Source organism: Ovis canadensis, chromosome 9 (assembly GCF_042477335.2).
Source record: "Ovis canadensis isolate MfBH-ARS-UI-01 breed Bighorn chromosome 9, ARS-UI_OviCan_v2, whole genome shotgun sequence".
NCBI lineage: Eukaryota > Metazoa > Chordata > Mammalia > Artiodactyla > Bovidae > Ovis > Ovis canadensis.
The window spans coordinates 31,671,757-31,699,564 of record NC_091253.1 but is presented as its reverse complement, the minus strand read 5'-3'; the positions used below and the strand labels follow the sequence as shown (position 1 = coordinate 31,699,564).

The window sequence follows — 27,808 nt, the reverse complement described above, 5'->3', positions numbered from 1 at the left end:
CCAGCAGAACCCATGCAAGCATCTCAGATAAAGGCTGCTGCCTTTTCTTGTGTCTATCAGATGAATAACAGAAGCAGGAGAGTTATTTAAACCTTCATGAATGTAGGCATTTTTCATTCATTCATCTAGCAGCATTTATGGGATTCCCTCTGTTTGCCAGTCTCTGTGGTTAGAGGTAAGATGAGGTAAGAGGTAACCATGCCATCCACTCGCTCACTGTATAGTAGGGGACACAGACATAGAAGCAGCTAATTGTAACTGGATATAGTCACTGTTGATAGTGAAGATATAGGATTATATCAGATTCTATAGATACAGAGCTCTTAAACATGAAGGAGGGGGTCCCGGTTTACTTAACTAGAATTCTATGTTTCATCCAGTTCAACTCCTAGTTTCTACCTAGCCCTTTCGACCTTTTTAGAGAACAGATGACAGATACGTAAAAAAATAAAAAGGTAGTCCTCTGCAGGTGTGACCTGCCACTGACCACATCCTTAATGGAGTTTATCCTCCTTACTGGGCAGGAAATCTGACGGTGGGAAGAACTCTAAAACAGTGCCAACTGCTCGAAACACTAGCCTTGCTCGTCTTTGGAATTTGTTCTTAGTCCTCGAGCTTGCCTCACTCACTGAGTGATATTGGTCTGGTAGCAGTTGAAGGGAAGCCTTGAGTGAATGGACTCTTTTGTCACTGTGATCTCAATTTCATCTACAGGTCAGAGATGGAGTGCAAAGTATCGCTACGATAAGGATTGGTTGAATAATGGGAGAATGTGTGGGTTATCGTTTTTAAAAGAAAATTACTCTCACCTCAATGCCAAAAAGATAGTTTCCACACACCATCTGCTTGCTGACGTCTATGGTGTTACAGAAGTCCTGCATGGGTTACAGCTGAAGATCGGAATACTCAAGTAAGTGAAGGGCGGCCAAGGGAGGGGCTCGGTTAGGTGTAAGTTTTAATTCAAGCTAAGTCAGTTGTTCCTTGTTTCCAACTAATTTTTACTGGAGTGTAGTTGCTTTACTGGCCAACTGGAACTGATCATGTCTTTGGTAGACTCCATGCATCCTGGTGTCAGGATGGCACCAGGCATCTTTGGTGTACCTTGTTTATGTCTGCCTTCCCTGACTAAGCCTTGAGTTCCTGGAAGGTCGGGATTGTGTCTTACTCATCATTTTATTCCTAAAGCTTAGTGGAGGGGTAAGTTCTCAGTAACAAATGAAATTTGCTTCTGTTGGATGTCATAAACCTGAAGATGAATTTCTTCATAAAAAAGTCATGCAAATGCTAAAACTCAAGAGGGAAACTAACTTATAAAGTTAGGCTTTAAAAAAAATGTGGTTGTCCTTGACATCAATATAAATTTCTGAACATGCGTAATTTCAGTAAAGATTTCCGCTGGACAAATTTTGCCTGATGCTTATAGGTTCTGTTTATGTTAATGTTTCTACTAATAGTAGTTACTATCACTAGCTAGTATTTATTGAAAGTCTACTAGGTCCCTGAAATTGTTGGTTTCTTATGATATTTCATTTAATCCTTACAATAATGACCTTACTGTGATAGCTGGGTGATCAAAGACAGAGGTTCTGTAACTTGTCCAAGCTCCTCCTGTAAGGCAGAGCAGGACTCTACCCATGGGACTGTTGAGTTACAAGTCTAGCTCTCCTTCTACTGCACCTTCTACTGTTGAAGAATTATAGTATTTTCTGGATATTAAATAATGAGAGGTCTAAAAGATAAAATTTATAGCTTCAGAAACAAGATTTGGATTTATGTCTCCAGATTGTCCTTCTTTTACTCATTATAGAATTTGAGGAAAGGATTCCTCTCTTACTGCAAAATTTTAATTATTACAGAATCAATTGTGTAGTATCATGCTCGAGTGTTCAGTGAGGATGGTGGTAAAGACACATTATCTTGCACTGTTAGCACGTAATTAGTACAACCTCTTTGGAGGCCACTTTGGCAGTACTTGTCAGAATTAAAATGTGCAGACATTTTCTAGCAATTCCATATCTAGAAATTGATCTAACTGATATCCCCACTAGTGTGCAAAGTTGCGTTCACCTCTTGTGACCCCATGGACTGCAGCATGTCAGGCTTCTCTGTCCATCACTATCTCCTGGAGTTTGCTCAGACTCACGTCCATTGACTCAGTGATGCCATCCATCCATCTCATCCTCTGTTGCCCCTTCTCCTCTTGCCCTGAATCTTTCCCAACATCAGGGTCTTTTCCAGTGAGTTGGCTCTTTGCATCAGGTGCAAAGGTCCACATAAAAAAAAAAACAAAAAAAAAAACTAAAAAAAGCAACAACAAAAAACTTGTTACTACTCTTTTTTTTCCCCCTGAACTGTTTCTCCCAATTTGTTTAAAGGAATAAACATCATCCTGACCTTCGTCTTTGGGCTTGTTCGGGGAAGAAGAAAGATCAAGATCAAGTGGTTGCTGGGGTGGAGAAAAAAATAATGGTGCAAAACACAGTTAATGTAGAAGAAAAGAAGTATCACATACAGAACCACAAAGAACCACCTCGTTTACCCCTAAAAATGGAAGGAACTTATATAACAAGTGAGCACAGCTACCAAAAGCCACAAAGTTTTGGTCCAGACTGCAAATCTGTCGCAGACCCTGGGAGCTCAGATGATGATGATGTTAGTAGTTTTGAAGAAGAACAAGAATTTCACATGAGAGAGAAAAACCGTTTACGATATCCAGTAAAAGAAGATGGAAGGCCCGGAAAGGTATAAGTAGTTCATTTGTCTTTGCTTAGAAATACGATAGAACAAAGGAAAATTTCATGAAATAAGGCATACTGAATTCCCAGATTTTACTTATATTTCCAAGTTCATAAGTACCTTGTTAGGGTAAAGACATTCTTTGCTGTCTCTCCAAGAACACACTGACCTTTTAAACACTTAATTATCCCCTAATTCAGAAATACAGTAATTCATTAAACTTTTTGCCTTAACGAAAGTTCTGATTCTATAAATACACTTTGATGTCACTAAAAACCATGAACCGCATTTTTTCCCAGAGAACATCTGTGTGTTAAAAACATGAAAGTGCATATGGGTGTGTATATATTAATATAACTTGTGTTGTTTTGTACATGTTTCAGATAAGAAATGTCAGTCTGGTTTAGCATATTTGTATATGTATATCAATCCCATTATGCAATAAGCTGAATTCTTATAGCTCTGTATATATTGAATATTTATAAACTTACTTCCTATTCACGACTTAGAGATCTCATGCCTTCATTGTTTTATTGATTTTCAGTTAGCAATACTCCTTTAAAATCAGTTCTTTATTTTTCTGGCCTCTTTTATCAAGTAAGTTCTATAAGTAAATACTTAACTGAATTTGAATAGCTTGTATTACATGAAATTTTGTGGTGAATTATTTGTCAAATTAATATTCATCTTACAAAGTGAGTTATTGCTGGTGAATCTGAGCTCAGATTTTGTGTGTGTGTTAAGCAGTCTGCACTTTTTAAATTTTTAAAGGATTTTTGTCTTTCCCTCATCTCATTGATTTAGCTGCAATAATAAGTTCTAGTGTGCAGTTAAGGACACTATACTGGCTTCTGCCAGCTTCCTTAATTTTTTTTCATATTGCTTTTTGCCTTCACTCCACTTAAAACACAGTTTAGATTAATTGAGGAAGGGGTCAGTCTAAATTATCTGGGCTTCCTGGTTACCTATATAACTGGCTCCTTTATTTCTTTAGCAGGTTTGATTGAAGGCCTCCTATCCTGTGTAGCACTGGGCTAGGCATCGGGAAGAGACACAGCAGGCATGTCTGCTTTTTTAGGGCCATCAGGTGTAATTTAGTTACGTGCTTGTACTTCCTTTAAGAATATTCTGGGGGTCAGATTGGGTTTTAACCTAGCCTCTTGGGTAATGAGGTTTTTAATGTATTTTTCCCTGTGTGACATGACATTACATTTCATCCAATTCTTTGTTTCCGTTGGTTCTTTGGAGAAGAATCCAGCTGAAAGGAATACAGTATTTGTTTATAATGATAAAAAGAGCACTGAAGACCCGGGAGACTCGCATCTTCAGTGGCAGCTCAATCTCCTTACGCACATCGAGAACGTGCAGAAAGAAGTCACCAGCAGGATGGACCTCATCGAAAAGGAAGTTGACGGTAATTTAAGAAGGATCTGAAACACAGTTGCTGTAGTCTGTAAAGTGTTTTTTGTGTGTGTGCTTATGAATAACATGATGTTCCTTAAAGTCTTTTAAATTATGGGACAAAAACTGCAGACAGTGACCACACTGATGGAGCTTTATTGCTTCCTTAGCATTGTATTTAGCATATCTGGCAGTTAGGGTATTTGATGGCTATTTTAGGGATTTTTCTTTTTTAAGGTAGGGACTTAAGAAATACTGTCCATCTGCCAGGCTCAGTGTATACCACATGTGGGATATTTATTAATTTCATTGAACTGTGTTTTCTTTGAAAGTCAGCATAAGGACTTTAAGCATATTTAAAATATTGGGGAAAACATTTTGTTTTCACTTTGGTCAGTGTTTTTTAAGTGAAATTAACAACAAAAAAGAACTCCTGCTAGGTTAAGTGGGTAAACTTTTAGTTCACATATACATTTTCAGATGTTTTTCTTCTGTATTTTTAATTTCATTACACAGGAACCCTAAGGAGTAGACAGGGAAAATATCCTCATTTTATAGTTGAGAAAATAAGAGTAATTGAGATTACTCGATTTCAAATCTAGTGTTTTTCCTGTGCTTTTTGACTCCCATCTTTAAACTCATAGATTGTATTTCCCACCCCCCTTTTTATTTGCAAAAGCATGCACTACTTTCACCCCCCACTAAGTTAGTGTTCCTACTGCTTTGTTTTTCCCTGTGAAGAGAGGAAATGGAAACCCACTTCAGAAGCAGCCTCCATTTGGTTATAAGCTAGCTGTAGAGTTAGTTTAGTTTTAAGTAGATTTTTAAAGAAGAAAAAATTGCAACTTGATGCCATTTTCCATTATTATTAATAAAAAGGATAAAATGTAACTAATTGCATTCTGCCTAGATTTCTAGTATGTTTGCATTTTTTTAAAGTACTGGTTCAGGAGGACACTAAGAAGTTTCCACCTCCTTTTTTTTTGTTAAAAAGAACTTATGGACTAAAAAAGGTTAGGGTAGCTGAGTTTCATTTAAGATGGAAATGATAAGCTTAAATTAATAGTAATCTTGAGCAGGTACGGGGGACGTTGTTTTCTGTTCTAGAAGTGAGTAAAAGGAGACACTCAAAATGAAGTTATTTTATATCTATAAAGGGGGAAATTACCTAAAATAATGACAGGTAAAACAACAGATAAAGGTTACCAGGATGGGCTGAGGGACAGAGGATGCTTAATGGCTCAGAGGTGGCTTGTGGCTTTCTAGAGAAAGGGAAGCGAACTCTTTCTGCATCATTTTTTCAGCCTTCTCATTATACCATTTTCTGACTGTGTTTTCAGTTGCCATGTAAATGTGTGTGTTCTCTTCTCTCTTTTAGTTCTGGAAAGCTGGCTTGATTTCACAGGGGAGTTGGAGCCACCCGATCCTCTTGCAAGGCTGCCCCAGCTTAAACGCCACATCAAACAACTCCTAATTGACATGGGCAAAGTACAGCAGATAGCCACTCTCTGCTCTGTATGATGGCAGTGAACACGTGATGCAAAGAATGGGGCTCTGTTCAGTCGACTCGCTTTTATTATCCACATGGCTGCTAAGTGGATAGTTTAAAAGCTTAGTGATGTTTGGTCATTTACTGATTTGTGACATCAATAGGATGGCACCTTGAAAAGGAAAGTGAAGAACAACTTTATCAGGGAAGCTAATATTAAAAAACATTCATGAGCTAGATACAAATGACAATGTGCCATATGCCCAGGGTCAGTGGAGGTAGATTAGAATCTATGCTGAGGGAATCAGATTGGCAGGATTTTTGAGTAGTTGCTAACATGAAACACGAGATACCTGTAGGAAGAAATACGGTGCATTCTTACAGTTCTTAGTAGAAAGATCTATGTTTATAAACCAGCATTTGGCCAAAACCAAAATTGTAGAGGAGATTTAAATTGTGGAGAGTTCTGTAAGGTTGTTGTAAGAACTGCCTTCTCTGCAGTTGATCCAGCTGCACTGAAGTCCAGAGTATTAAACTTTTATGGGATCATGAACTGTTTCTTAGGTGATGAATGTCCTTGGCCAGAAAACTGACAGTAGAAGTCTCACTTCCGAGGAGAACAGCTGTGGCACCCTTACTTCATTATGAGTATGTTTTAAAAACCGTGAAATAATTGGAATCCATTGCTGGCATTATAAACTCATTGTAAAACACAGAATGGCTCGCAGAATTGTCAGTGTGCCAAATAACGATACTGCTGGAAAGAGAGATTTAAACAACTGTGGGAGTTCTCTCACCCAAGTCTTACATAATGCCATCAGTCCATCAGAGACGCGTCTATCCCGTATACTATATATAGAATATATATAGTCAGAGTTCAGCATTCAGGTTTCAATGTACAGTTTGACCCTGAGTGTGCTTGATATTTGCCTTCAGAAAAAAAAAAGTAAATAGCCTCAGCTGGGATGAGGAGTGACAAAAATAACAAAATAATTTGTGGCTGTGGATTTTTTTTTAAACTGCTGGTAGTGGAATACTGGAAAAGCTTCATTTCTGAAGATGAATTTTATTTTTAAAAAATACATAAGGCACTCAAAACTTGTAGCTTTGATCACAAATGGACAGATTTCTGAAACCAAAGGCAACTAAGTTGCTGCGTTAGCTCTTGCTGGATCTCGGCCTGGCCTCCGTCTGCCAGTGCTCTTGCGAGGCGTGTGCCGCCCCCATGCTCGCGCAGGTGTGCGTTCAGTGTGTATGCTTGTTTGAAACAAACACTCAGCATACATGTGTACATAATCGACATATTTATATCTACACATATCTAGTTTTATTACTATAGTCTATAAGAGTTGGTGGTTAACATGAAATGTTACCTTTTAACAGACTGTTTTTAAAAAATTAAAAATGTTATGTATAGGTTTTGAAACTTTTTTAAAAAGGGGGGAGAAAAGACTGTTAAGAGGAGGCTATTTGATGACATGTTAACACTTGAATATTTTATGCCTCATCCTGTTTATCAGTTCTAGCAATCTGTATAAATGCATTTTAGAACTGATAGACAGTCAACTTGAATTTATCTTTGATAAGAATACATGCCACTGTACATTCAGATATTATTTAAAACTGCAAACACACTGTTCTATATGTAAGGTACTGTATGTAAAACTCTTTATTAAAACAATTCCACATATCATAAAATTTCAGCTTGCCTTTTTGCGGCCTTATATTTTGATGTAAAGATGATTAAAAGAATGTGCAAAGCAGTAACTAGAAATTTTTATTGCCTTTTGAGATTCTCCGACTTGACCCATGTGCCAAAGATCACAGACGTAAAATACAGCCCTATGTATTTGCCTGTGATGCATCACCGTTGTGAGAGACCTTACTGAGAAATGAAAAGCTTTAGTAGAGGAGATACAAGGTAGTTATTAAATATGAGGACTGAGGTAGGAAAAGGTAGCGCCTGTGTTTCACGTGTGGAGTAGACTTTCTGATGTCTCTTTTTCAGGGTTGATACTTTATTTTTTCATTTGTGTTTTAAAATAATGACCCTAATCTTTCCCCTGTTGTTAAATTCTAGACATTTATCTGTTTTTCAGAATGGGACAAATAGCATTCTTAACAGGCTGTGAACAGTGGTGTTGCCCAGATTCTTGTCACATGCTCGAGGGACCTTTTGTGCCTAGTAACACTCATATTCTCAGCCCCTGATGACCATAGTTAAATTAATGTGCATTTTTTCTTGGGACATTTTAAAATTAGATCACTTTGATAGCCAGCTGACTAGAAGTTTCATTAATAATTAGAATATTGAATTCTTGCTCTGCTTTAATGAATTGGGAGTCTGAAGTTTTTAATTTATATTTTAAAGTAAATCTGTATTGAATTACTTATACGCACATCTCCATTTATTAATAATACAGAGTGTATCAAAAATTGGTTGAAGCCTTTTAGCAACGATAGGCTGCTGACTCATTCTGTATTTAGGTGAGTGAATTTGTTTTTGACAAGTCAGTCCATTGTGAGAGGTTTCGGAGGAGTTGGTTTTCTTTCCACGTAGTCTTACTTTAAAAAAAATGTGAGTATATACATCTAAATATAAGCAGTAAACTAGGGAGGGTGTTTCTTGAAAAGGTAACTTTTCATTGCCACCCAGACAGAGTAGACAGACACTGTAGGGAGAGATCCTTCTTAGTCTGCTACTGATAAGTATAGTTTGTACTTCTTCATACTCACAGTGTGGTTCTGCTGACTTTCAAACTTGAGTAGTGTACACTTTCCTTAAAGGAAATTGATTATTCTCATTATTTAAGGTGAAATCCTTTTTCCCACATTCACCTTATTTCCACTGACTTACATCCTCTCAGATGTTCTTATTCTGTGTTTTCAAGATGAAGGGAAAGACCTCATTTCCCCTCCAGCCAACAGGATCTCCTGCCAGCTTCATTCTCTCTGTTATCACATCTTCTAAGAGCCCCGGGTGGAAACTCACAGCCCCCTCCACCCTAGTTCATTCCTTCACTGGTTGTGCTGGTTCCTCAAAGTGGATGGTGTCATCTTCCTTCTGAATCCCACTTAGTAGGACACCATTTTTTATAAAATCACATCATGACGGTAATACTATGGGCTTCTGAAATTTTAATTTTCATTCTGATTCATCAAAATGATCACTATCAGGCTAGGGGTTTAATACTGAGTGACGGCTCTGTGCCAGGTATTGTACGTGTTACCTGTAGCATCTGATTTAGTTCTTTTGTGGAGAGGTGGAACAGGATCATTTTCAAGCTGAGGAGGAGGAGGACAGGAAGCTGAGGGTTAGAAACATTTAGAGACTTGACAGGTTCAAGATGCAAACCCAGTTTTGTTCCAGCTTGTGTTCTCCTTGCAGGTGTGTTTCCCATATTCTTGTCATTTCTTTTCTGAAATCCTTAGTGACTCCCTATTTCAAATCAAGTGTAATCTGGATCTTTTGTACTTTGCCTAATCAGTTCTCAAATTCATTTAAGTGTATAGCCTCATGATTTCCATGGATGGCTTCCATTTCTTGCCTTCATATTATTTTCCTCTTCTGGAAAATTCTGCTTTGTTTGCTGTGTCGCTTCAAATGCACACAGTACTTCAGGCTTTGATTTCTCTTCCTAAGAGAAGCAGTCCATCACTGGAGATGTCTTAATAGTGTCATTGTACCAAGCTATGGAGGGACCATGTCAGTAGATAATATATTTCCTATGGTGGGACAGAAAGGAGCTTTGTAATTCTCTTCTCAGATTTTTTGCTTTGGCAATTTACTAGCAATAACCTCTCTGAGCTTTGGTTTTCTTATGTGTTAAAAGGAATAATACCTAGCTTAGAACCTGGGTTTTGAGGGTTTAATGAAGCAAATACAGTAAATTATAAAGTTGAAAGTTAAATATGGTAGACACATTGAATGTCATCTGTTTGCCAGCCATTAAGTTATATGGTTGGACGTGAAATTAATCTTAATAGAATCACAGTCTACATAGCCTAATGGAAACATTAAAAAAATATTTTTTCAAAGAGATAAGTGATGTCAAAGAGTACAAGGAACCATGGAGGCAAAAGAAAAGATAAATAGACTTGTAGGTGGAGAGGTTGGGGGGAAATAGAATCTATATGTTAACTAAAACAGGGTTTGTGTGCTCAGTCACTTAGTCATGTCTTGACTCTTTACAGCCCCATGGACAGTAAGGCTCCTTTGTCCATAGAATTCTCCAGGCAAAAATACTGAAGGGGTTTGCCATTTTCTACTCCAAGGGATCTTCCCAACTTAGGGATCAAACCCACATCTCTTGCTGCTTCTGCATTGGCAGGTGGATTCTTTACCACCAGCGCCACCTGGGAAACCTTCAGTTAAAACAGTCGTTTTTGAATGTTCCTCTCCATAGGAATTTCGAAACATTCTCCTCTGTTTCTGGTACCCTGAAAGTACATCCAGAGACAAAACTGGAGTGTACTTAGTCAGCTAAGGACTTGTACTTAGATCATCCAAGGAAGTTTGGAATGAGGAAGAGAGAAAAGGAGGGAAGAGGGAGGAAAAAGCCCAAGTAAATAAGTGCAATTGGGGACAATGCTGTGGGCAGCGGGGCTTTGAGTCTGCCATTTGAAATTGCTCATCATAAATTTAAACAGTTGCAGAGTGTGATTTCTAATTTGTAAATATTGGGCAATTAAAATCAACCTCTTATCAATGTTGGAATAGAATCAATACCGTTTTGTTAGTTACCAACATCTGTTTTAAAAGTACACAAGCAAGCTCTTCTTTAACATTTGGAAAATTTTCAGTTTTTATATTCTATTTTTTGCCTTTCTATTTTACTTCCTAATAGAATGTTGTCTTCTTTTATACTTACAAGTCGTTATCATACTTTTGTCCATAAACACACACAAAGAATGGCAATTTAAAATTGTATTTATAGGCTTCATAACAGTATCAAAATACTTGGTGAACTAATCACTAATATCACTGAATATAAAATAGAGAAGTCTGCAATTATAGTTGAAGATTTCAGCCCTCCTTTAACACTAATCGATGGAACAAGTAGCCAGAATATCAGGACAGAACACTGGAACAAAAATGAATACTCAACCTAATTGACATTGAGAGGACACTCCACCCAACAACATGAGAATAGGAATTTCCTTTTTAAAACACATGGAACACTCAAAGAGATGGACTACATACTAGGCTATAAAAGGTCTCAACTCGTTTAAAGTTGAAATGTGTAACATGTTCTCCAACAATAATGAAATTATACTGGAAACTGGTATTAAATATCTGAAAAAAGTGTTTGGAAATTATCAACATACTTGTAAACAATCCATGACTCAAAAAAGTTATGTTAAATTATAAAATGGGTGAATGAAAAGGAAACCACATTATGTTAAATTTTGTGGGATGCAGCTCAATATTAGAGGGAAACTTACCATTTTAAATGATTATAATAAAAAGCAAGGTACCCATTTTAACTACTTACTGTGGTGATCATTTTGCAATATGTGCAAATTTTGACTCATACTGTACCCTTCAAACTAATGTCAATTATACCTGTTTATAAAAAAACTAGAAATTTTAAATAAGAAAGGTATAAAATCATTGGTTTAAGATTTTAAAAAGAAGGCATTTTAAAACCAAAATAAATGGAAAGAAATGTGTGAAATTATGAAGTATCAAACGGACACACAAAAGGGAAGTATCAATATAAACAAAAAAGCTGATTCTTTGCATGGAAAATAAAACTGGTTAACTCCTACGTAGACTGATTGAAAATTAAAATGGAAGAGGTAACATTACAACATATCAAACATACAATTTTTAAAAGGGATATAGAGAAAAAAACACTTAACAGCTTACATGAAACAAAAATTCCTCAAAGGCAGAAGTTAGCAAATTGACTTAAGAAATTAAATAAATTGAATTTGTAATTGAAAATGTTCCTTCAAAATTCCAGGCCTAAATGTGAATTATATCAAACATTTAAGGAAGAAGCCTTGATTTTACACAAGCACGGACAAGAAAGAAACACGTATTTTTCAAGACCAACTTTTTAACCTCATGCCAGAACCAGAAGAAAACACTACAAGGAAAGGAAATTACAGAGTAACACGTGTAGAATATAGACACAGTCCTCAGCAAAATAATTACATGAATACAATGATATACAGGAAGTGTAATATATCAGGATCAAGTTGGGTATTCCACAGGAATACAAAGGTAGTTCAAAGTCAATGAATTATGTTAATTCACTAAGATAAGGGTTTTCATAAATTTCAGTGTCCATTCATGATTAAAAACTACTAGAGTAAGAATTTGCATAACAATATAGAGCATCTATCAGGAGACAAACATAATGGTAAAGGAATGCTTTCTCTAAAATAAGGAACAAACCCAGAATATCCACTATCACCGTTATTATCCAACAATGTGTAGGTCCTACTACTGCAATAGGGCACTGGGCAATTGAGGAAAAATAAAAGGCATAGATAGCACTTAGAAAGGAAGAAAAAATATTTGCAGGTGACATGTACTTGGAAAAGCCTAAAGAACCTACCAAAAGTGCCACTAGAATTAAGATTTCTTTACATTAGCAAGGTGCTGTTGGAGATTAGAATTTTTGTAAATGCCATTTTCGATAACATCAAAGAAAAAACTTGACAGTGAATCTGAAAACATATGCAGAACCTGTGCACAGAAAACTGCAAAACAATGCCTACCTAGAATAAAGATGGGGTAAACAGAAATACTAAGAACGTGGGTTGAAAGACACAATACTGTTAAAATGTCAGTTCTCCCAAAACTAATAGAGTGCAATCCCATGTGAAATCCCAGCAGACTTTTTGAAGCAGAAATTAGCAAACTGATTCAAATTTTATATGGAAATGTGAAGAAACGAGAATATCCTGAGCAATTTTGAAAAAGAAGAAATCAAGTTGAAGGGCATGCAGTTTCTGATTTGGAGGTTATTGAGCTGTAGTAGCCGGGACAGGGTGGATGTAGCATAAAGACAGAGATGTAGGTTGGTGGTACGGAATAGGGAATCTAGAAATAGACCTAAAAATACGGCCAACCGAATGAAGGAGGGCGCCTGTTGTTCCGCATCCTTCCTTGTCAGTGTTTGGCGTTTGCCAATGTTTTGCATGTTAGCCATTGTAATAGGTGTGCAGTGATACTTCATTTTAATTTGCATGTGGGTATCCAGTTGTGCCAGTGCCCGTTGTTGAAAATATTATTTTCCCTTTGAATTACCTCGGTCTCTTTATCAAAAATCAATTGACCATAATTATGTAGGTTTATTTCCACAGGTATTTGTATTCTCTTCTCATTGATCTAGATGTCTGTCCTTAGTGAAATGTCATACTGTCTTGATTACTGTGGCTTTAAGGTTTGGAATAATTCCTTTAACTATGTTCTTGTTTCTTGCCTGTATTTTGCCAATTCTAGTGGTTTTTTGTTTTTGTTTTTTTGCATTCCTATAAAAGTTCTAGGATCAGGTTTGTTCAGTTCAGTCACTCAGTTGTGTCTGCCTCTTTGCAACCCCTTGGACTTCAGCACGCCAGGCCTCCCTGTCCATCACCAACTCCTGGAGCCTGCTGAAACGCATGTCCATCAAGTCAGTGATGCCATCCAACCATCTCATCCTCTGTCATCCCCTTCTCAGATTTGTTACTTTCTTTTAAAAGCCTGCTGGACTTTTGACAGGAATTGCACTGAATCTACAGATAAGTTACCATCTTAACACTATTGAATCTTTTGATCCAAGAGCATGGTGTGTTTCTCCATTTGTTTAGCATTTCTGGTTTGTTTTTTTCTTTTCCCCTAGCAATATTTTGTAGTTTTCAGTGTCCAGATTTTGCACTTATTTTGTTAAATTTGTTTCTGAGTATCTTATTCTTTCTGATGATACTGTAAATGGAATTGTTTTCTCAATTTTGTTTTCAGATGTTTAATTACTAGAATATAAATAAACTTGATCTTTAAAAAATATCTTGTATCTGATGACATTGTTAAACTCACTTATTAATCCTAGAATTTTTGAATATTTCCAAATATTTTCTAGGGAGAAAACTAAGGAGGCCTTAGAGGTAAATGAAATGTAAGATCCTGGATTAGATCCTGGAGCAGGAAAAAAAAAAATTTACTGGTCGAAAAGCTGGTGGAAGCCTGTAAAAGTTTGTAGTTTTGTTAATAGTATTGTATTGATAGTTTCTTACTTTTGTTAATTATGATATGGTTGTGTAAGATGTTAATATTAGGTGAAATTGGTTAAAGAGTATTGGGAACTCTGTATTACTGTTTCAACTTTGGAACAAGTTGACAACTTATTTCAAAATGAAAAGTAAAAAAAAAAAAAATGAAACAATGTAAACTGTGGACTTTAGTTAAAAATAGTGTATAAGTATTGTTTCATTAATTGTAACAACTGAACCACAGTAACGCAAGATACCGAACTAGCAGAAACTGGAGAAAGGGAATATGGGAATTTTCTGTACTGTATGCTCAATTTTCCTGTAAATCTAAAACTGTAAAATATATAATTTAAAAAGTTATAAGAGAAAGGAATGTGAGGGGATAATTATACTATGCTGTCTTTTTAGTTTCAGAAAGAGAATTCAGTAAAATTATGACAACCCTACAATTTAAAGTTTTGTTCTTGAAACACTCTGTCTCTAGGAGTCAGTCTTGCCCAGGAAATCAAGGAGAAAATGCCTTCATTAGAAAAGCATTCTTCTTTCTTACAGTCAGCACGGGAGCATTGGAAGATTGAAAACAAACTTCAAAGATAGAAGAATAGAGAGTATTGCTTGGGAGAAAGGCCGAGGTCTTACAAGGGAGACTGGCCAGATTTCAATTAGAAAATGGGGCTTGGAAGGCCACTGTAGGTTGACAGAAGTGAGTGATGGTGTTGCATGGGTGATAAAATTGTCTTGAAAAGAGACGCTAGAACAAGCGGACACAAGTTAATTGAGAGGACTAGGCCAGACTGCATGGTCAGATCTTGGCTCTTTTTTGTTGGAAATTCTCCACAGACAGACAGGTCTAGGATCAGCAGACTATTTTGAGAAGCTCTATCTTAAAGTCACAAATGGAAGGCTCATAGAGAGGAGGGACCATCTCTTTATAGGAAAACAGAATTTTTTTTGCCATCCCCCAAATGTCTCTCTGGCAATATGGATTATCTTGAGCTGAAAACGATCAAGGCCCAAAAGACTCAAGAGAAGACTGGTCTTGCTCATAGCTATCTGAAAGGATTTAGGTAGAGGGCTTGCTCCAGAATAGAGCTGTCACTGCAGATATCAGCAGAGAACATGGGCAATGTCTGGTGGGGAAAACTCAGCAGGGCCTAGAGATCAGAGTCCACTCTCAGTTCCGTTCAGTTCAGTCACTCAGTTGTGTCCTACTCTTTGTGACCCCATGAACCACAGCACGCCAGGCCTCCCTGTCCATCACCAACTCCCAGAGTCCACCCAAACCCATGTCCATTGAGTCGGTGATGCCATCCAACCATCTCATCCTCTGTCGTCCCCTTCTCCTCCTGCCTCAATCTTTCCCAGCATCAGGGTCTTTTCCAGTGAGTCAGCTCTTCCCATCAGGTGGCCAAAGTATTGGAGTTTCAGCTTCAACATCAGTCCTTCACATGAACACTCAGGACTGATCTCCTTTAGAATGGACTGGTTGGATCGCCTTGCAGTCCAAGGGACTTTCAAGAGTCTTCTCCAACACCACAGTTCAAAAGCATCAATTCTTCAGCGTTCAGCTTTCTTTATAGTCCAACTCTCACATCCATACATGACTACTGGAAAAACCATAGCCTTGACTAGATGGACCTTTGTTGGCAAAGTAATGTCTCTGCTTTTGAATATGCTATCTAGGTTGGTCATAACTTTTCTTCCAAGGAGTAAGCGTCTTTTAATTTCATGGCTGCAGTCACCATCTGCAGTGATTTTGGAACCCAGAAAAATAAAGTCAGCCACTGTTTCCACTGTTTCCCCATCTATTTGCCATGAAGTGATGGGACCGGATGCCATGATCTTCATTTTCTGAATGTTGAGCTTTAAGCCAACTTTTTCGCTCTCCTCTTTCATTTTCATCAAGAGGCTTTTTAGTTTCTCTTCACTTTCTGCCATAAGGGTGGTGTCATCTGCATATCTGAGGTTCTTGATATTTCTCCCGGCAATCTTGATTCCAGCTTGTGCCTCCTCCAGGCCAGCGTTTCTTATGATTTACTCTGCATAGAAGTTAAATAAGTAGGGGGACAATATACAGCCTGGACATCCTCCTTTTCCTATTTGGAACTAGTCTGTTGTTCCATGTCCAGTTCTAACTGTTGCTTCCTGACCTGCATACAGGTTTCTCAAGAGGCAGGTTAGGTGGTATGGTATTCCCATCTCTTTCAGAATTTTCCACAGTTTATTGTGATCTACACAGTCAAAGGCTTTGGCATAGTCAATAAAGCAGAAATCGATGTTTTTCTGGAACTCTTGCTTTTTCCATGATCCAGCAGATGTTGGCAATTAGATCTCTGGTTCCTCTGCCTTTTCTAAGACCAGCTTGAACATCTGGAAGTTCACAGTTCACATATTGCTGAAGACTGGCTTGGAGAATTTTTAGCATTACTTTGCTAGCATGTGGGATGAAGCAATTGTGAATTAGTCTGAGCATTCTTTGGCGTTGCCTTTCTTTGGGATTGGAATGAAAATTGACCTTTTCCGGTCCTGTGGCCACTGCTGAGTTTTTGCTGGCATGTTGAGTGCAGCACTTTCACAGCATCATCTTTTAGGATTTGAAATAGCTCAACTGGAATTTCACCACCTCCACTAGCTTTGTTTGTAGTGATGCTTCCTAAGGCCCACTTGACTTCACATTCCAGAATGTCTGGCTCTAGGTGAGTGATCACACTATTGTGATTATCTGGGTCATGAAGATCTTTTTTGTACAGTTTTTCTGTGTATTCTTGCCACCTCCTCTTAATATCTTCTGCTTCTGTTAGGTCCATACAGTTTCTGTCATTTACTGAGCACATATTTGCAAAAAATGTTCCCTTGGTATCTCTAATTTTCTTGAAGAGATCTTTAGTGTTTCCCTTTCTATTGTTTTCCTCTATTTCTTTGCATTGATCACTGAGGAAGACTTTCTTATCTCTCCTTGCTATTCTTTGGAACTCTGCATTCAAATAGGTAATTCTTTCCTTTTCTCCTTTGCTTTTTGCCTCTCTTCTTTTCACAGCTCAGACAGCCATGTTGCTTTTTTGCATTTCTTTTTCTTGGGGATGGTCTTGATTCCTGTCTCCTGTACAATGTCACAAAGCTCCATCCATAGTTCATCAGTTCACTCTGGGACTCATTAAATCTTCCTGGCCCAGCAAGTATTTGTTTACCAAACATTTGCTTTTCCATTTCCATGCCAATTGCTTTCCTCCCCTTCAAAATCCCAAATCACTACCCCCAATATCCTTGTTTTTCTGAAGCTGAAGATAGTATTTGAGTTGAAGATTTGGGCCATTTGGGCCCGTTATTCACTTCTCATGCGTCTCTCCCATGTACAAGTGTTACTAAACTTTTGATTTTCCCCTGTTCATTTGTCTCAAGTTGACCTAATTCTTAGACTAGCCAGGAGAACCCAGGAGAGTATAGGAGAATGTCCTCTAACACCTTGAATGAGCCACTGTGTTCAGTGCTCATAGAAAATCTAGACAGATGTGGGAAGATTAGACCATGAAGATCAGCACAGAATACTCCAGGTAATTTCAGGGAGTTTCAAAGCGAGGCAGCCACCTTTGCGCAGAGGTGGAGGCACAAATACTACTTCTGCCCTGAGGAACGTGCCTGAGAAATTTATCAAGTGATGCCTCTTGAAGTAAGGCACAGGCTTCCCACGTGGCTCTGTGGTAAAGAACCCACCTGCCAATGCAGGAGACAAGGGTTCGATCCCTGGATCAGGAGGATCCCCTGGAGGAGGAAACGGCAACCCTCTCCAGTGTTCTTGCCTGGAAAATCCCATGGACAGAGGAGCCTGGCGGACTATACTCCATAGGGTCGCAAAGAGTCAGGCACAACTGAGGGCATTTGTGTGCTCACACACACACACGCACACACACAAACACACAAAGTAAGGCACACAGATAAGAAACCTATTGAAGAGAAGCCAGGCAAAGCAAGATGGAATCCATGACTGGTTTCTTGGCTGGTTGGGAGAATGCCTTGACTGTGACAGAAGTGGCAGCAGACAAGATTGGTCTGAATAACTGATGCTTTGGCAGTCCTAGAGTTTCCTGATTTGATTTCTTCCAATCTAAGAGACCCAAAAGGACAAAACCTAGAGACACATTTGTTAAATATATGCATTTTCAGTTAGGAAAGTGGGCCAAGAGAGAAAGACTCAAATCTAGCAAATGATACTTATCCAAAATGAACCAGAGAAGAAAAGCGAATGATTTAAGAAGCTATTCAAAGTGTTAGAAAATTGTCTGAGCCTTCCTAAAAGTAAAAGGGGAACCACCATGGAAATTGAAATGTCAGCATTATATTCCTCTACTGTGGAAAATACTAAAACAAAACATGTACTGCTCAAAACACAGAGTGAAAAGTGAGGAAGAGCAGTGCTTCAGGAGCGTCAGGCTCTGGCTGTGAACAAAGCAGAACCAAGAGCATTGCTCCTCACCCAGTTCCACAAGGATTAAGTTGTCAGCCACTGCAGTCAGTGACCCGCAAAGCACCTGCAGAAAGCTCAGGGTGAAGAACAGAGGAGCCACTCCGTGCTATGGGAAAACAGCCCCTTAGACAGATGAATGTCTCAAGCAGATTTTTTACTGAACTCAGATTCTTGCATCTTCCCATACAATGAAAGTACTGAATGATTAACTCAGGATATTTGTCCTTTGTGACTAGCAGTGATCTTTAACCAAGGTGCATGCCCAAATGCATGGATCTCCTAGCCAGAAAGCACTTGGAAGCTGGTGCTTCTATATCCTCAAAGGCTGTCTCTCAGGCTACAGTCCTCAGTAAGTGAAAAGTGAAAGCTGCTCAGTCGTGTGCAACTCTATGCAACACTATGGACTGTACCAGGCTCCTCTGTCCATGGGATTCTCCAGGCAAGAATACTGGAGTGGGTTGCTACTCCCTTTTCCAGGGGATCTTCCCAACCCAGGGATTGAACCTGGGTTTCCTCCATTGTAGGCAGATTCTTTACCATCTGAGCCACCAGGGAAGCCCCTATAGTCCTCAGGAAGGTTCTTGAATAAAACAAACTCACAACTCTTACATTGTTCATTTTTCTTACAGTTGACATGGTCCCACCAGTTCCCTGGTGCTATCAACTGTGGATACAATGAGCTGGGATGATTCTTCAGCTAAAAAAAAAAAAAAATGAAGATGAGGAAGAAATATTTACAAGGCTAAGGTTTAAGGGCACCCTCTTAAAACTCTGGACTTCCTTGGTGATTCATATGGTAAAGAATCCACCTGTAATGTGGGAGACCTGGGTTTGATCCCTGGGTTGGGAAGATCCCTGGAGAAGGGAAAGGCTACCCATACCAGTATTCTGGCCTGGAGAATTCCATGGACAGAGGAGCCTGGTGGGCTACAGCCCATGGGGTCACAAAGAGTCAGACATGACTGAGCAACTTTCACTTTCTGAAAACTCCAGGACAGTGGTCACTGTGGGACAGGGCTGGGGATGACTGCCCACCCACACTAGCGGATGAGGCTTCGCCAGGCACCTCATCTGTACACCTTCAGTGTACCACAGTAAACTCAAAGAGGAAGTAGAAGTGAAGAGATTTAAAATATGTTGGAGGGAAGGGTGTGCCCCTTAGATGAGACCAATGTCCGGGGTCGCCACCACTGGAAATCTCTCATTTTTACAAGAAAAATAACATTGGGTGCTTACTGTGGGCCAGGCCCTGTGCTATGCATCTTATATTTATGTATTTAGCTATCACATCATCCTATAAGCTTGGGCACTAATAACATTACAGCTTCATAGATGAGAAATTGGAGCATGGAGAGATTAGGCAGCTTGTCCAAGGCCAAGCCCTTGGTACTCGTGGGAGGATCTCATTGAGGTGCGAGCATGACTACTTTGATGGAGATCTCTGGGTGTGGGTGTTTAGGCTCCCCTGGGGGTCACTGCTGATGCCACCCTAGCTGGGTGGGTTGGCATCCTTATTATTGCTGGTTGGGGGCAGGTGGAAGTTCAGGCTGCCTGTGTGGTCTCCACTGACTCCACAGGGAGAGGGGGCTCATGACTGCCCAGCTGGGGTAAAAATTCTGGCTTCTCACATGGCCTTTTAGTCACCATCCTAGCTTGGAGAGACTCCTTAGTTTGGCAAGAATGGAATTCTAGGCTCCCTAGCTGGCTTTTGTTGGCATGGGTGGGGGTGGAACCACAGTTTGTTTATTTGTTTTTTTCTGTGAGGTTTGCAAGAATAGAATAATTATTGTCTAAAAATCTTCTGTCTTGCAGGCTGCCTTTTCCTGGACCTTTGGCTCAAAAAGGCTGTTCTTGGGGCTTTTCTGTGATCTTTGCTTCTGGCATTTCTAGTTGCTGGTTTCTCTAACACGAGTATGAGATGTGTGAGGCAAGGTAACATTCAGGGAACTTACTACTATCCTGTTTCTCTTGTTCTGAGGTTGCTCGATGACTGTGTTCCTATCCATCTTTTAGTGTCTTCTGTTTGCGTTACATATAATACTGAAGGGCTCTAAATGTACTTAGCTGGAGGAATAAGGGAAAAATGTGTGTATTTCATCTTCTGGAAGCAGAAGTCAAGTTCGAGGACTTTTGATTATTGCTTTGGCAACCTGGGAGAAAGAGGAACGTGGCTTTGAGTCACTGGTTCTGTGAGAGACGAGAGTAGTTGTCCAAAGCTGTGGCAGGGGACCCAGCAACATGGCAGCAAGCGGGATTCTAGGAGAGATGGCTGGTTAGTGCTTCTCTGTGGAGCCAGAAACCGTGGCATTTGATGTTTGCTTTGAAGCAGTTTTCTCCCCTGGATTCCAGTGACTCTCTCTTTGTCCCACATGTTTGTTGCATGCATGCTCAATTGCCCAGTTGTGTCCGACTCTGCTACCCTGTGGATTGCAGCCTGCCAGTCTCCTCTATCCATGGGATTCTCCGGGCAAGAGTACTGGAGTGGGCTGCCATTTCCTTCTCCATGGGATCTTCCCCACCCAGGGATCGAACCCCTGTCTCCTATATCTCCTCCGTTGCTGGTGGATTGTTTACCGGCTGAGCCATCGGGATTATTATACACAGCACCCTAGTCTTCGAGAATGAAGGAAATGAACGAGAAGGAACTGTGATTGTGTGAGGATCCAGGAGGGAGAGAGAGGTGACAGGGCCAGAGGTGGGGAGCCTGCAGAGAGGATGGAAGCCCGAGCCAGGAGCGGGCTTACGGGGGCCAGACCAAGGAGTTGCCGCCTAGAGTTTCCATAGAACATCTTCCTGGCTCATGGGGCATCAGATGAGAGCATGGGCAGGAGCTGAGTCATCATGAGAAATAGGTTTTCACGGTGTGGAGGCAGCGCCTGGTGTGGCTCTCTCCAAGCTCACCGCTCCATCGCTGAGGTGGAGAGAAGCACCTCTCCTTCCAGGCACACTGTTCTCACTCAGAAGAAAGCCCGGGTGGCTCTCACACTCACTGACTCTGCTGTGCCTCTTCCCAGGGGCCAGGCCAGCAAGAATGACTCAGCACACAGGCTGGCCTGTGCAAGACCCCTGCCTGCATGCATAGGTGGTAGGAAGCGTGAGGAGTGGGCTTTCTGGTAGACCTCAGTCACGGTCTCAGCATTTGTATTTTTTAAAAGGGTTTTGTTTATTTGTTTTGACGTGGACCAGTTTTAAAATCTTTATTGAATTTGTTACTGTGTTGCTTCTGTTTAATGTTTTGGCTTTTTGGCCACGAGGCATGGGGGATGTTAGCTCCCCGATCAGGGACTGAACCCTTGCCGCCTGCATTGAAAGGTCAAGTCTTAACTCCTTGACTGCCTAGGAAGTCCTGGTTTCAACATTTTAGAAAATCCATCTGCTTTAGAACACCTGGACCTGGAGAGCTGGCAAGGGCTGCACATGGCCAGGCTCACTGTAATATTACAGCGTCTCTGTAGCCTGGGCAGAACTTGGCTTGTGTGATTCGGGCTTTGGGCTCCCTACGTGGTGACAGTGGTATAGAACCCTCCTGCAAGTGCAGGAGACATAAGCGATGCAGGTTCTATCCCTGGATCAGGAAGATCCCCTGGAGAAGGAAATGGCAACCTGCTCCAGGATTCTTGCCTGGAGAATCCCAAAGACAGAAGAGCCTGGCGGGCTGCAGTCCATGGGGTTGCAAAGAGTCAGACACGACTGAAATGACTTAGCATCCAATGGGGCCTGCAGAGGGCCAAGCTGGGGATTCTAATTCTCCAGTAAATGCCAGCACGTCTTTTCAAATCATCTTTACCTAAAACCTAAGGCTCACTGTGATCTCCCTCACTCCCAAGTGCTCTCCCATACCTGCCCACCTACCTTCTGAACACCCATAGAGCCTGTCTCCATCGCCCACCTTTTGATGGGAGAAGCAACTGGAGAAAGCTCACTGATGTGCAGGCTTTGTGTGGAAGACAGGCTTCTTGCTGCCTTTTGGTTATCTGAAGTCCTGGGACAGGGGAAAGGGGGATGACTAGGAATATGAGTGTGTGTGTGTGTTTGGCTTACTCATCAAAATCCCTACATCTGTGTTAATGGCTCTCTCTGTTTTGTTCCCTGCCATATCCTCATGGCCTAGAATAGTGTCTGCTTCTCTATCAGATGCTAAAGAAACATGGCTAGAAAGAGGGAAGGAAGGAGCAGGGATGAGGAGGGAGGGAGCATTGTGTTTCTTTCATGGCGGGCCTGAATGTGTGGCCCACCAAGTTGCAAACTTTGGCCTTTACCCCTGAAGATGAATTATGAAGCCATGCCCCCAGTTCTTCCCTGGTAGTTCAGATGGTCAAGAATCCACCTGCAATGCGGGAGACCTGGGTTCAGTCCCTGGGTTGGGAAGATCCCCTGGAGAAGGGAACGGCTACCCACTCCAGTATTCTGGCCTGGAGAATCCCATAGACAGAGGAGCCTGGCAGGATGCAGTCCATGGGGTCACAGAGAGTCAGATGTGACTGAGCGACTTTCACATACACTCGTCCCCAGTTTTGCTCCCCTACAGCGTCCACAAGATTCTCACCCCACACCGGCCACATGAGTGTCCTCCAGGGGAGCAGACGCAGGTGGAGGACCTCCTTGTGACCAGCAGAGAAAACAGGGCAGGAACCGCTTCCCTGAGTGCCTGTGGGTGGGGGCTAAGTACCCGTAGCAGTACTATAAAGGCTCCTTGGCCAGAGCCCTAAGGTGGGCAGCAGCTTCTAACCCTTCTCCCTGGAAGGGCTCCCGAGATGGCCCTGGCCCTGTGGGTCTTTGGTCTGCTGGACTTAGCCTTCTTGGTGTCAGCCAACATCTTTGGTGAGTTCTGACCCTGCGGTCTCAGAGCGTCAGGTTGGGAGGGACCTCTCAGGCCAACTCCTTGTTAGCCAGGATCTGCCCCAGGGCCTTGGAACATCTGTGACCTCATTCCATCCTCACAGTGTCCTGAGGTCAGTTATGCACTCTCCTTTTCAGAGGAAGAGACAGAGGGTGTGAGAAGTCACAGAGTCAGTGATCAGTGGAGAGGAGATGGGAAACTAGACCTTCCTAATTGGCTTCTAGTTCCCCTCACCCCACCCTGTTAGCAAATGCTGGTATTGGCTATGTTTTTTGTTTGTCTGTTTGTTTTTAAAATTATCTTCACAGTCTCAAGTCCTAGGTTGTCCATATGGGGTATTAGCAGGTAATGAAAAACACAAATCTCCCCGTGGTGTGAAACAGACCTGAGTTCTATTATAGCTATGGCTCAGCCGTTTCCTCTCTGGAAAGGAAGCAGTTGTGACTGTGATTTCTGAATAAGCCCCTGCACGTTACATGCATTCTCCACTGAGGCCAGGAATGTGCTCTGTCTGCAAGGAGTGCCTGGATAAACTCAAGAATCCCTCCTTTACGGTGTTCCCTGACCCAACCATGGTCTTGGGGAACGCACAGCCCAAGGGTCCACTGTGAATCCTTCTCTTGCCAGTGGTGTGATCCTGAACAGGCTACTTTTCCGAACGAGTCTCATGGCCACCTGGGTAAGACGGTGACATCACCTTCCTGGGGATCAGGGGAGTTAATGTCAAACTTGTGAGTAGCTGCAAAACTGTGAGTTGAAATATGCTTGCTGATGGTGCTAGAAATAAAACCCGGAAGAGCGTCTGTGTCTCCAGCGAGCCTGTCTCCGTTACTGGAATGCAGGCAGCGGATTGTCTCTCATGAGCGACATCACTTCCTTTGTGCAGAGTACCAGGTGGACGCCCAGCCGCTCCGCCCATGCGAGCTGCAGAGGGAGAGGGCTTTTGCGAGGCGAGAAGACTACGTCCCCCAGTGCGCCGAGGACGGCAGCTTCCAGTAAGGCCTCCTCCAGCCATGCACACCCAGGGGCCTTAAAACCCAGTTTCTTCCTGTCCCCGCCCCCCTGCCCTTTATGCTCCTCCTCGAACCTGACCTGTGGCCACTGTCAGTGGAGCTTTCCCCAGACCCATCAACACCGAGTCATCTGACCTCTGTCGCCCCAATCCATGCTTCCTTCCAGCCAGAACCAAATACGTCCCTTCCTTTCCTGCCACAACTTTTTACCCTAATTGTTTTAACAAGGGTTCGTGGGGTGGTGGTGGCGGCGGTGATTTACTCGCCAATGATCCAACGATTTACGTTCCAATGCCCCCTCTCCTCCCTGACTTCAACTGGAGCCACCAGTCCCGCTCCACACCAGTCTTTTTCCTAACTGAAATGAATTATAGAGTGGAGGGAAGGGAAAGGAAGAAGGGTACCTGATTGTGGCTCCTGTCTCCAGGACCGTCCAGTGTGGGAAGGATGGGGCCTCCTGCTGGTGTGTGGACGCTGATGGCAGGGAAGTGCCTGGTAGCCGGCAGCCCGGGCGGCCTGCGGCCTGTAAGTAGGAAGGGGAGGAACTGCAGGGGGCAGCTCACACCCTGGATACAGCCCTGGGCTCAGGTGCATCCAGGGCTAGTCTCCCTCTGGGCTGCGGGATCATCCTCTTTGAATTAGGCCCTGCCTCCTACGGGACTGCTGCGAAAATCAATGGGACAATCAAGTCATGTGTTCAGCAAGTAGCCTCTGACATCCCCCTGTGGCCCACATCTGATGCTAAGGATGCATCGGGGAAAAGACTTCAAAATCCTCTGAAACCAGAAAGCACCCTCTTGCGCAAGAAGTGTTTTCCCAACTGGGATGTTTCTAAGATTTGAGACTTAAGGCAAAAACTTTCCTGTTAAAATAATTGCTATGATGAGTGGTCAACGAAGCGTGTCACAGTAAAGCTAGAACAAAGGTCAGTTTAAGCCGCTCATCTTAAAATGGTGAGATTGAGGTTCAAACCAGTTATCCTGTAAAAGAGCCAAGCTCTGTTGCAGTGTTGATTTTGGGGGCCAGCTCACTGGCTTGGGGAGCAGGCTGACTCCCAGCGGTCCTGCCAAGTGACCTCTGTTGGGTGCCCCACTTTCACTGAACTCCAGGTCCTTGCCTGTACCATGAATACGGGAGCTGCTGTAGGGTCAGCTCTGATGGTCGTGAGGGTTTAAATTGCACGTAAGACACCTGCCCCAACTAGGTATTGAGTAGCAGCAGTAATCACCAACGTCACTAGTCCTCATGCACCTGAAGTAGGCTTGCTGTTCAGTAGCTGAGTTGCGTCTGAATCTTTGCGACCCTAGAGACTGCAGCACGCCAGGCTCCTCTGTCTTCACTATCTCCTGGAGTTTGCTCAACTTCATGTCCATCGAGTCGGTGATGCTATCTAACCATGCCCTGCCATCCCTTTATCCTTTTGCCTTCAGTCTTTCCCAGGATCAGGGTCTTTCCCATGAGTTGCGTTTTAATTCTATAGTGAAGGCAAGTCGGGCACGGAGGGGTGAAGACTCCCCCTAGGGAGTCTTCTTTCCTGCACAAGGCTGTGCGGGAAATTTGTATTCAGACAAGATATCAACAGTCAGCCTGTGGTCCCTTCACACCCTACCTCTTCAGCTCCAGGGCTGTTGGGGTGTCCCATGGACTGAGGGGACACGATGAAACCTGCTCTTCCCAGCTGGGCCTGCCAGATGTCAGAACAAATCCTGGGATATAGAGTTTAGCAGGCCGAACGCTCACCCTGAGGCTGCTGCCAGCTCATGGAGCCTCCTTGGGTGGTGGGAAGGACCGCCCTGCCTCCCACCCCTAGGGAGGGCTTGTGGTCCTCCGGGGCTCAGACCCCTACATGGTGCCCCTGCCCTCCACTGACCCCGCTCTTTGCATGCAGGTCTGTCATTCTGCCAGCTGCAGAAGCAGCAGATTCTGCTCACCAGCTACATCAACAGCACGGCCGCGTCCTACCTACCCCAGTGTCAGGACTCAGGGGATTACTCGCCCGTGCAGTGTGACCTGCGGCGGCAGCAGTGTTGGTGTGTGGACGTGGAAGGGATGGAGGTGTACGGCACCCGCCAGCAGGGGAGGCCGGCGCGCTGTAAGTGCCACCATCGGGGCCCCGGGGAGGCCGAGGCCCGGGGCAGCCTCCCACAGCTGACCAAAACGGGTGAGGGCTCCCCGAGGAAAGGCAGAGGACCTGGCCTTCCACTCGCGAAGGACGGTGTTTTAGGAAGGTTTTCTCCCTTCTGTTTCTGCGCCGTGGACCGCAGTATCCACAGACTTAAGTGGGATTTCCGGGAGCATCAGGCCTTAGTCCCCGTTCGGGATGCTCTTGTGCATGTAGTAGGAACACAAGCATCTTGACTGCAGAAGCACATATGCCTCCTCATATGCAAGGATTAGAAATTGTTTCCTAAACCTATGGACACCAAGGGGGAAAAGATGGGGGCGGTGGGATGAATTGGGAAACTGGAACTGACACCCATACACTCTTGATATTATGTATAAAACAGAGGACGAAGGAGCATCTACGTATAGGACAGTCAGCTCCACTCAATGCTCTGCGGGGACCTACACGGGAAGGAAATCCAGCGAGGAGGGGACATATGTAAATATAGAGCTGATTGACTCTGCTGTACAGCAGAAACCAACACAACATTGTAAAGCAACTATACTCCAAGAAAAGTTAATGAAATGTAAATAGATTTAAATTGTTTCCTTGGAAACGTTTAGGTCCGAGGAGCTGTGAGATAAGAAACCGCCGTCTCCTCCACGGTGTGGGTGACAGGTCGCCACCCCAGTGTTCCCCAGATGGGGCCTTCAGGCCGGTGCAGTGCAAGTTTGTCAACACCACAGACATGATGATTTTCGACCTGGTCCACAGCTACAACAGGTGAGGGCCCCCGGGTGTGCCCAGCACGGCCCATGCCTGCCGGTCTCCCGCCCAGGCTCCTGCTGTCTGCGGGGCTGGGCGCTGGCAAGGGTGTGTGTGACACACTCAGCCCTGCAACCCGAGAGAGGCCTGGTGTTCACTTTCCCGTGATGGACACTGAGGGCCCACGGCGTCTCCCACAAAACAAGCGGGCAATAGCTATTCAATTAAAATACATGGACCCTCTGGCCCAGCCAGCCTACAGAGATGGAAACACCAGAATATGAAGATTCTTTATTAGAATGTGCTAGAATGTCCATGCCTTGGAGAAGGAAATGGCAACCCACTCCAGTGTTCTTGCCTGGAGAATCCCAGGGAAGGCAGAGCCGGGCGGGCTGCCGTCCTTGGGGTCGCAGAGAGTCAGACACGACTGAAGCGACTTAGCAGCAGCAGCAGCATGTCCACTGCACCGTGTTTGTTTTTTTTTTTTTTTAATTGAGGCCAAAAACTGGGAACAGAGTGATTGAGAACCCAAGGAGGGTGTCTGGATAAAAGCGTGCTGTGTTGTGCTTAGTCACTCAGTCGTATCCGACTCTTTGTGACCCCATAGACTGCAGCCCGCCAGGCTCTTCTGTCCATGGGGATTCTCCAGGCAAGAATACTTGAGTGGGTTGTCAAGCCCTTCTCCAGGGGATCTTCCCAACGTGGAGACTGAACCCAGGTCTCTGGCATTGCAGGCAGATTGAGCCACCAGGGAAGCCCAAGAATACTGGAGTGGGTTCACCTATCCCTTCTC

General features: G+C 42.7%; 2 protein-coding genes across 29 annotated transcripts in view; both read left to right on the top strand.

The window, feature by feature from the left end:
• Window positions 1-7,324, top strand: part of PHF20L1 (PHD finger protein 20 like 1) — a 68,987-nt gene extending 61,663 nt beyond the window's left edge. For 21 of the 28 annotated variants that reach the window (XM_069599862.1, XM_069599839.1, XM_069599848.1 and 18 more), the window contains 4 exons: window positions 715-910; window positions 2,376-2,742; window positions 3,985-4,150; window positions 5,516-7,324. In XM_069599862.1, coding sequence (XP_069455963.1) covers window positions 715-910; window positions 2,376-2,742; window positions 3,985-4,150; window positions 5,516-5,658 — 872 coding nt within the window. In that variant the 3' untranslated portion in view covers window positions 5,659-7,324. The remainder of the gene's footprint in view (window positions 1-714; window positions 911-2,375; window positions 2,743-3,984; window positions 4,151-5,515) is intronic. The other 7 variants (XM_069599863.1, XM_069599842.1, XM_069599864.1 and 4 more) reach the window with 1 other exon arrangement.
• Window positions 7,325-23,047: 15,723 nt separating this feature from the next.
• Window positions 23,048-27,808, top strand: part of TG (thyroglobulin) — a 231,795-nt gene continuing 227,034 nt past the window's right edge. Inside the window, exons 1-5 of the mRNA XM_069599831.1 lie at window positions 23,048-23,114; window positions 24,020-24,128; window positions 24,574-24,671; window positions 26,035-26,238; window positions 26,874-27,033. Coding sequence (XP_069455932.1) covers window positions 23,048-23,114; window positions 24,020-24,128; window positions 24,574-24,671; window positions 26,035-26,238; window positions 26,874-27,033 — 638 coding nt within the window. The remainder of the gene's footprint in view (window positions 23,115-24,019; window positions 24,129-24,573; window positions 24,672-26,034; window positions 26,239-26,873; window positions 27,034-27,808) is intronic.